At 43.8% G+C, this 10,059-nt stretch overlaps 1 protein-coding gene across 1 annotated transcript in view; it reads right to left on the bottom strand.

The window, feature by feature from the left end:
- Nucleotides 1–213: 213 nt before the first annotated feature.
- The window catches only part of VAPB (VAMP associated protein B and C), a 58,054-nt gene continuing 48,208 nt past the window's right edge, over nucleotides 214–10,059 (bottom strand). The window contains exons 5-6 of the mRNA XM_036901886.2: nucleotides 9,730–9,906; nucleotides 214–7,249 (exon numbers count right to left, since the gene is read on the bottom strand). Coding sequence (XP_036757781.1) covers nucleotides 7,091–7,249; nucleotides 9,730–9,906 — 336 coding nt within the window. The 3' untranslated portion in view covers nucleotides 214–7,090. The remainder of the gene's footprint in view (nucleotides 7,250–9,729; nucleotides 9,907–10,059) is intronic.

The raw sequence follows: 10,059 nt of genomic DNA, 5'->3' as shown, positions 1-10,059 counted from the left end.
AAAAGTCTCCTCATCAGCAATAAGAGGAAGGTGACCTAAGTCATCCCGTAAGTCTGTTTCCTGGCACAAAATATCTACGGTTTTTCAATTAAACCAATTTTACGTTCCTGAGAAGCAGTGAAAGAGTAGAGTGATGGGCTCTAGTCTGTTCTCTAAAGAGTATCTAAATACTCTTAAGTCATCCGTTCAAAATAATTGTACACTGAAGCATCCTTTAAATATATTCAGAGCACAGAATTTATTGAACATAATACAGAGACAGCTAGTACAAAAGTTTATGCCTTAGCAGGGCCGGTTCCACCAGGCTCACACAGAAACATGTGAGAACATGCTGTGAATGGCTCTTTCGATTTGAACACTGCAGAAATACATCTCCTTCCCTCTAAGAACTGTAAAGTCAGCCATAAAACCATAAATTTATTACAAATCAGATAACCAGAATGTATGATGGTAGAGTCCTTTCCTGCACCAACTTTTTAAATGAGTTCCATGTCAAAACAGGAAATACAACTTAAAATACATAGAAGGAAAATTATGAAAACGAAAGCATTCTAAGACAGTTCTTAAAATACTCAATCCCCAAAATGTTAATGTACATTGAAGTCAGAATGAAAACATCCATCACAATCTACAGAGATCTTTTTCAAAGACATGGAGAAAGATGTAAAGCAGGGTAGGAAGAGCATGCATTACTGAAACTGTTTCTTTACTCAGAGGAGAGGAGGTGAAGGGAACGTTTCGATTATTTTGAGTTTCTTGTAGGAAGTTCCGAATAGCAGCAGTTTTATCAATTGTCTTAAAAAAGGAAATGAGCAACAGAAATGAGAACCAAATGTATTTTGCATTTTTCTCTCTACCTATAAGCTTGGAATCACCTTATGAGGCTGTTTACAAATGAAAAACACAAAAACAAATCCCTCCCATTGATTAATTTCTCAGCATCTCCTACAGTTCTCTAACATGTCAAAGGTAAACTGATAAATGTTGGCTGAAAAAGTGAATGATGAAAAGCAAGAGGCAGTTCTTGTACACATGGTCTCAGTATTACAAACAATAAATTACCTTTGAATCCAAGTGAAAGAGTCAATGGAAAAAAAAACATTTTTAAATGAATGCCACACTAGAGGATAACAGCTGAACTTAGTTTATTTGTAAAATACAAAAGCAAGATGAGAATGCAGGTAGCCAGTTCATACAAAGAACCAGACCTTTTCCTATTACATGGAGAACCATGCATGAATGTGAGATGTGAGAAACATGCATGCTAATTTATCATCTTCTTAAATCACAAAGCTATGCATTCTTGTTAGCATAGTCTTAATGAAATGGTGTTACGGTATCTGATTTATCTCCCTGGGTTGACATTTATTAAAGGGAAACAAGAAGTAAAAGGTAACCTGTTTTGTTTCAGGCTGACACGGGGCTTTGGGATCAGTGCAGTGAAACTGCGGGCAGCAGCTCTACCTGGAGAAGCCTGGCTGTGCTCCTGGCGTTCATCAGAATGCAAGTGGGTGAGCAGGACAGGGAGCGAGCGTCCGTCCTGCACCCGCAGCCATTAGCCAAATGATTAAATATGCATCAACCCTGTGGTACAATAAAGTAATTGTAATAGGGCACTGTCACAGGATCAATGTTTCCTGGATTAAAAATAAACATTAGCATTTATCTAGCAGCAGAAAACTATTATCCCACGGTACTGTTTCATTCAACTGACATCTTCTAATCAAAGCAATCCATATTACGGCAACATTCCAAGGTATCATAATTGCCAATAGTTATGACAAGTTAGATAATAGCTATATTTTTGCTTTTTCTTCCTTTTCTACAGATTTGATGCATTTTCTAATGAATTAATAACTCCACTAAGAAAAAGAGTGGAATTATATTACTTGAGACAACCTCTCCTCCCCCTCCACCAGTTTCACTTTTAACTATTACACACAACTGTTAATGTTCCTGTCTTCTCCATTTTTCAAAATACCTCTGTAATGAAAATAAATTAAAAAGAAACCTTCTTTTTCAGTGGCACAGATACAGCTAAAAATTCCCCCCAGAGGGAAGTCTGGGTTCCCTGGCATGGGTGGGCAGACCCAAGCACCCCAACTAGCACTCGGAGGCTGAGCCCCATGTACTAATAAGCACGCGGCTGTCGGGACTTGGAGGCAAGAGTGAAAGGGCTTGTGACTCTCGCTGGACCCACTTTCAGAGCCCCCACACCTGCCTCGCAGCTGCTGCTCGTCACGGTCCACTATTGCTCGCTCTCTTCGACGACTTCCCAGAGAACTGCAGCGCTGACTCAGAGAGAGGGCTGAGGCAGGCAGCCTGGCTGTTTTTAAACCTCGGCAGGCCACTTCTGTGATACCAATTTTAATGAACTGCCCTCGCTTCACATTTAATTCACAAGTTACATAAAGCCTCCACAGAGAACATCTTCATCATCGCCACGCTAATTTTCTTTCCAAAGCCCCCAGATTCATTCCCCAGGAGCACCGGGCAGACAAGGCAATGAGAAAGTGGAAAACCCACATTTCTTCACTGTCTGAAGTGTGTTTAGATTCAAAAAGAAAAATAAAAAGCATCTGGATTAGAGTCCTGATTCTATCTACTTCATCTTTAAAATAACTGCAGAAGATATGAAGGCCAAACACATAAAAGGTGTACAAATGGTCAGCAGGTCAATTCACTAGAGCCTCTCACTGTTCCTAAGTGATTTCTGCAGTTCAAAACAGTGTCTTAGCAATTAAGGCCCTCACAGCAGGCTTCTCAGAGATTGATTAAGCTCCAAATGAGAGGTTCTGAAAAGTTGCTCAATTTAACCTCCTGGAGGCTTCATTTCCTCGTGTGCAAAATAGAGCCCGCCTCCCCTGGGTCACAGCTGTTGTGAGATTAAGTCCAATGAGCAAGCACAGAGCAGAGAGCGCAAGGGTCCTAACAGCAACTTTCTCTACAAGGTTCTTATCACAGCAGCTGTCTGAGAACAGTTTTTTAAAAAGCCTTCTCCAAATCCAATCAGGCCAGGGAAATCCTGGGGGACCCCGACTTCCGTGGGGCATGTGTGGTCTCCAAGATGACCTTTATGCACAAGAGAGTAATCGAGGGCCTGATCAGATCTGTATGCTGTGAACTGGAGCCATCCATCTACTGTCAGAGGACTTTCTAAATACAATTCCACCTCTGCTGATCTTTGAAAGCATTCACTTTTAACATCAGCAAACATGGCCCAAGCTTGAGATACGACTCCTCAGAGCAATGACTTTCTACAATTCCACAGTTTTACTCAGTCCTCCTCCTCTAGCCAGAAAGTTCAACCCCAACGGGCAGGGGAGCTGGTCAGGGACCAACGGCCCCATGAGGTGTCTGTCCCTCAGTGAACCGCCTTGCCAGCAGGGGGAGCAGACGCCTCTTCACCTGAGGTCTTGGAGGTTAAATGTTATTCAAGTGTTCACGGTGACTTTGAAGCCCAAATCCCTTCTTATTTTCCTTCTTTTAAACCAAGAATTTCACAAACAAACCATAACCAGAAACTTGTCAGCAGGCCAGCTCTTTAGAGAAGGAACTGAAAATGACAAACGGCATTGTGTTTTGGCATGGAGTTTTGAGTTTGCAAATATAAAGATTTGTGAGTGCAAAAAATATAGGCACCATTTGAAAAAGGTTAAGCTACTTACATATGGTACATATGCTACACACACACACACACACACACACGTTAAGCTTGTTCTTAAATTAATTTGAAAGGCTATTTAACTCTGAGCTATCACTGTATTCGGTTATATCGGCCTCAACACAGCCTGCAAGTCCGGCACTGATGTCTTTTGATAGTGATTCTGTTTCTGGGATTTGTTTGAAAGCATTCAGGTTTTCACGGATCACTGGAGGTTTCTCATTTTTCCCCCTTCTGTGTTATGTAGGTCTAAGCTGTCTCTCTAGGCATAAACTGTCCACTGGTAAAAATCAATTTTGATTTTATCAGTATTTATTACTGCTGGTGAGAGCAATTTAGAAGACTAGAGAGGAAAAACATGCAAAGTAGAAGAAAAAATATTAAAGCCACGTCCTCACATCTACAAATAACAGCCTGCTGTCTTTAAGAGGTATTTTGTATTGTGCCATGGGAACGTAAGTTACCAATTAAAAAATTCAACCCACAAAAATGTACAGGACTCTTGTTATTGTTTACGTTTCTTATGTATTTGCAAGCTCAGGGGCGGGTGTTTCTGGAACAAGGACGCGGCTCTCAGAGGTGCCTTAAACCAGTAAGTAGCCAAGGCAGCTAGGGCGAGGGCAGTGCCCTGACAGCTGCCCCCTGGCTCATCTACGCCAGTTTATTCTGATCACATGACTCTCAACTTCTCACGGAAAAACAGACCACGTGATAGGACCGCACATCAAACCTCTCGGCCTTATTCTTTTTTCCCTCTTCTGTCACTCCAGAAAAAGACATCCAGAATATACCCACTTCTCCTAGATGGAGGTCTTGAGTGTGTGGCTCTGGCAGCAGCCCTGACCCCAGCCGCACCTGCTCCACACGCATCCCCACTGACCAGATGCCTTCCATCCTAGCCAGGCCTCTCGCCACAGGCCCCCTCATCTCCCTAGGGAGTCCCCTTCTTCCACAAGTCCAAAAGTCCCACAAACCACCATGTGTTCACCAAGTCCTAACCTCTAAAAGGGGAAGAGGTCTTATAGCATGGCTAGTTAGAAAGAAGAGACAACTTTGGATTTAGAATTTTGATTTTTCAGCTACAAACAAAATGCCCACATCCTCTGAAAAGCTGAAGCCCATATAGACGTACAGAAGACACTGAATCACTGCCAAGCCTTGGAGTCGGCTTCTCGGGCGCTCTTCTTAAGGACTTGGTCACTCTCTTGCGAGTGCAGCGAACTCCAGCCTCCCAGGCCAAATCCCACCTGCTGTTTTTGTGAACAGCTTCATCGGAACACAGCCACACCCTTAAAGAGCACATCTGCAGACCCCTGCTCTAGAGAAATGGACTGTACTGCACCCCCAGGCAGTCTGTGGCCCTCCTACTCACTCACTCTAGGCCATGAGGTTTAAGACTGGGAAAGGATTCACTGCAGCTCCTACACACAAACGCTAGTCCACTCACAAAAACAGCAGAAGGCACATGCCTCACACTGTCTTTTCACTCCCTTCTGTAAGTACCTGGGTCCACATGGAAACCATACCAGAGGCTGACTTATAATTAACAGGCATCCTTCCACATCTGCATGCTCAATGTAATGCAAGCAATATGCATGTGGCTGAGAACCAGATCTGCACAACACCTGCCTGTGACTACTCGGGATGTCTAGTAAACTTCTGCTCAAGAAGACAGAAAACTACTACTCCAAGCAGAAAATTCAATTTGCTCTCTAGGTCCCTGACCAGACCACCAGGGCCAGAACCTAAGGCCCCTCTGTCCCAACCAAGCTCAGGAGGAATGTGACTCAAGGCATATGACTTCTAAGAACTATCTTCCTTTCAGTGAGTTTGTCTTTTAAACCCACCCCCACTCTGGAGCCAAGCTGGGCGTTTTCTTGCATTAGGGTCTCGTGCATGACTCCTTGACCCAGACAGGAGGTTTCTTTCTACTAAAGAGCAAAGCGACAAAGGGCAAGGGCGGCCAGCCACTGAAGATCTGCCAGTCTTACTGATACGCTCTCAGTTGAAGCCAAAAATATGTGTGTATATATATATTTTTAAATCATTAAACATAGCTATTTCTCATTGACAGGGCTCATTTTTAAAATCAACCTTCCGGTAACAAAATAATGATCATTAAAATATTAATTTTCCCCATATAGCAAGTGTGACAAAATGACAACAGAACTTTTAATTTGGGGGCTTTATTTTAATTTTTTTTCCTTTTTAAGATGTTACATAGTCAAACAGCACTGGATTGGTCTTTTACCACATAAAATTAATTTAGTCAAGCTTTCAATCACTACTTCATACGTCATCTCAAGAGTCACACCCCTCCCCACAGCCCCCTGCTGGCTCCGTCTTCCAGCCACTCTGCGGCCGGATCACCCCGATCCCAAACCAGGACTACACAAGAAAGGCAGGGCCGGCCTCGGGGCGCGTGTGCAGAGTGTGGGAGGTATGTGAGGAGAGGTGAGAGGACATACAAGGTCAGCTGCTCCTCCCCATTAAAGAGGGCAGTGGGGACCTGGCCATGGGTACTAAGAACTCCCCTCCAGATGCTAGCTATTCCTTATTTATACAGAAAACACTTCCTGGCAGCCTTCTCCAACATGCAGATAGACCACACCTCCAAACGAATGCGGAGCCCAGAACCTCCAGAGATAGAGGAGCCGCAGCCCTCCGGCAGCAACGCAGCTCACCCACTGGCATTAGGTAGCACAGGTGATTTTCAGGCCACAATGTTATATAATCTTGTGACAATAAGAAAACATGAGATGAAATACATTAAATAAGTTAAATATGCATCAACATCTCTGAATAGCGATTCAACTTCACTACATGAACCAACAGTAGTTTAGCCTGGTCCCTTTAAGAGAACAAAGCATTGACTTTTATTTCCAAAGTGTTGGGTCAGTCGTCACAGCCTCCCACTCCTGACAAGCACTTCCGGTGCCGCCCAGCGCCAAGTCCCAAGGAACCGATGCCGGGCCGTGGAAAAGCAGCCGCGGGAGTGAGTCGACAGGAGGGGTCACTATGCCGAGGGGCCTGGGCACCAACAGGCAAGGAAGAGGGTCTTGTTTCCAGAGAGTTAACTCAGCAGCATGTGTCAAGGCTACAAGTGTTTGAAATGACATTTGCAATATGCCATTGTTGTTCCATCATGGTTTCCCTCATCATTAATAAGGATCATTATTTCCCCCAATCATTTACTATACATTTTTGACTTCTAAAAGATTGTTATATTATGTTACAGGTGTGTGTGTGTGGGTGTGTGTGTGTGTGTATGTGTGTGTACACGCACGCACAGAGTGGGGGGAATTTAAAGGCAGGACCTGTGAGATGTCATCATACATTAATTTCTTTTTACACATGGTTATGATAAATTTAAATCTCATGATATACGGATCCACGAATCCTTTGGCCATCCTCTGCATGCTGCTTCTACAAAGCAATCTTCCCTATGATCACACCGACGATGAAGAACAAAACCACCAGTGCGAGAAGCCGGGTGCTGAGGCCCTCCTCCCTCCCAGCCGCGGCCAACACGGGACCCGGACTGTTGCTCTGCGCTGCCTTCCTCATCCGAAGCCCATCTTCTTCCTACAGGAGCAAACAGACATTTCAAAGACAATCCAGGGCACCAGAAGCAGAAGTCCACTGTGCAGCAGGGAGGGTTTTTATGCCCAGACATGGACCACAGGATGTGACAGGTCTAACCTCATTTTGCAAATGGAGAAACTGAGAAAAGGGACTGGCCTTGTGACCACTGGCAAAACATTGCCAGAAGCCTCCCTTTTCTTCTGTCCTACATGCTGCTGCTAGGTTTATGCCACACATCTAAGCAGGGCACTCCCTGGTTACCCACAGTATGCTCCTCAGAGGGCCAGCCACACACACTCCTTGAGCCCTGAGCCAGCTCACCTTTCTGGCCACGCCTCCCAGCCACTCCTCTTCTGCATCTGACCCCAACCCTAACCAAGTCACCGGCTTCTGAAATGACAGGCATTTCCGAAGGCACAAATACAAAAGTCACAAGAAACTACAAAGGGGGGACCTGGAAACTTTCAAATTTTGACCTCTGTACATAGTTGCTATTTGATAGTTACATACAGACTGCTGGGTCAAAAATGTGGTATTTGGAACATTAAAATGTGAATGAACTTGATACAGGCATCTCAAATATTTTCTACTTAATGCAGGGAATTTCCACTAATGAAGGAACACTGTTTTTCATATATATAAAGATCCTTGGCCACATTTTTCACCCAACTACACAGATGTGCAAGGAAGATAAACTTTTTCTTTCACTGCCCCCAAGGCCAGGCTGACATTCCTGAACAGAGCATGCAGCAAGGCCCAGACACACCCGGCAACGAGATGTCTGGCTAATTCCTCTGCCTACTCATCTCTGAACCCCCTCCCACTAGCTGCACTTTTTTCTTTTCCTTCAATTCCTTCACATTCACCAAGTGCCTCGGAGGTCCTGGCATCAACAGGCAGCTAGCCGGTCCACCGAGCTGACTCTCCATGATGCTCCATGGGACCACTCATCACACCAGTAGCATTTGTGTCTGCATTTTCCCCCACGCCCCAGGCAACAGAGCAGGGATTGCTGGTGTTTGTATCCACAGTGTCGGGTACAGGGTAGGGCCTCAGGAAATGTGTTGGCCAAATGTAAGAATGAAACACCACCAAACAAAGAATCTGTGTTTGGCAGGATAAAGAATCTTCTAATGTCAAGATTGGTCTGATAATATTTTAAAGATACTCTGCTCATGGGGCATGGCCAATATCACTGCACAGTGATAAATGGCTGGTATTATTCGATTAACTTAAAAAAAATGGGCATAGCAAAGCAGCATTTATTTTATTGGGTTTATACAGAAGCGATTTCTGCCTATTTATCACTTTAAACTGCACAGAACTCTGTTTCTGAAGAGAAATACACTTACGGAGAAGCTTTAGGCATATCTTAGATTTTTAGCCAAAAAGTAAAGTGTCAGCTTCATAATTTACTCCATAGTAAAAGAAGTTCCTGAATGAGGAAATGAAGATTAGTGCAGAGAATGATGATGATGCCGTTTCCCAGACACTGTCAGTTCTCCCGCATCTACTAACTTGTCAGGAGAAAGGGCAGGGAAAAGCCAAGTGAGATAAATGTGTTCCGTGTACCTGGCGCAGTGGCAAACAGTGAAAACCCTATCACATGATTGGGTGGCATGCTCAAGATGAAGGGAACAGATCAGCCTCGAAATTTAAGCTGAACACAAGTTCCTATGATCAGATGTTCAGAAATGGTCTCTTCAATCCCATGTCTAAAACAGATGTACTTTTAAAGCTCCAAGGGGCCTCAAATGCTCTAACTAAGATTCAGAGTTTGTTCAGGACTGATTAGTCATTTCCACACCACCACAAGCCTCCAAGCCCAAAAGAGGTGCACTCTGCCTCCCTGCACAACCCAGGGCAAGCTGACCCTCCAACACCAATGCCAGCCACCTCATCAACGTCCACAAACAGGGGGCTTGGGTTTCTCCTTCCACAATCTCCCCCAATCCACCGTGACAACTTGCCATTTCCAATCTCATCACCATGGCAACAGTCTGATGAGCCTCTATTGCCCAGACCTATTTAGAATCTTCAAAAATCAGAATTATGCCTGTGTTGAAAACAGAATTACAGGTCAGTATTTATCCTTAAAAAAGAGATTCTCATCGAATGGGGATGGAATAGGGTTCAAAAATGTGAACAGTAACTGTTGTGGTTTTATTTTTAATCTCAGAGTTTCCTTTCAATGTACACTAGTGGAGGGTGGGAAGGGTTTTCGTTTGTTCTTATAAGGGGACAAGAATTTAAACAGCTGAGAAACTTCTGCTCAAGGGATACTGGTTCTTCCTTTGGGGCACAGAGTGGTGGATTTCAAGAACCAGTTTGAGAAGCAGGTGAAAGCTAAGGAAATACATCCCTGGGGGAAAATGTGCAAATACAGAACTCTACAAATTCAGGGCTTCATCAACTTCCCCACCCAAGATCAAGTAAAAAAACTCCTGCTCTCTGTAGATCATCAGGAAATAAAACGTTACCTTAAATTGCTTGTTCTCCTCTCGCAGCCTCTGAACTTCACTTTGCAGCCTCTTACATTCTTCCATCACCTTCTTAACTTCGGTGTCATCCAAAGAAGAACTCAGAGATTTAGATACTGTTGGTGTTTCTGTTTTTGATGCAGTTGTGGATATAATTTTATTTATTTCTACATCATGCTGTTCAGAAATAAATGAAAGCCCAGGTGTCACCAACTATATAATAAAGGTCTTTTTTATGCAAAGTAGTTCTCAGCAAACACCACACGTGATAGCGTTTCATCCACACTGTATAATGTTACATTTATTTTAAAAATGGATCACTTTATCTCA

This window comes from Manis pentadactyla, chromosome 5 (genome assembly GCF_030020395.1).
Source record: "Manis pentadactyla isolate mManPen7 chromosome 5, mManPen7.hap1, whole genome shotgun sequence".
NCBI lineage: Eukaryota > Metazoa > Chordata > Mammalia > Pholidota > Manidae > Manis > Manis pentadactyla.
Note: the sequence above shows the minus strand (reverse complement) of the source record. Positions and strands in the feature narration are given on the sequence as shown.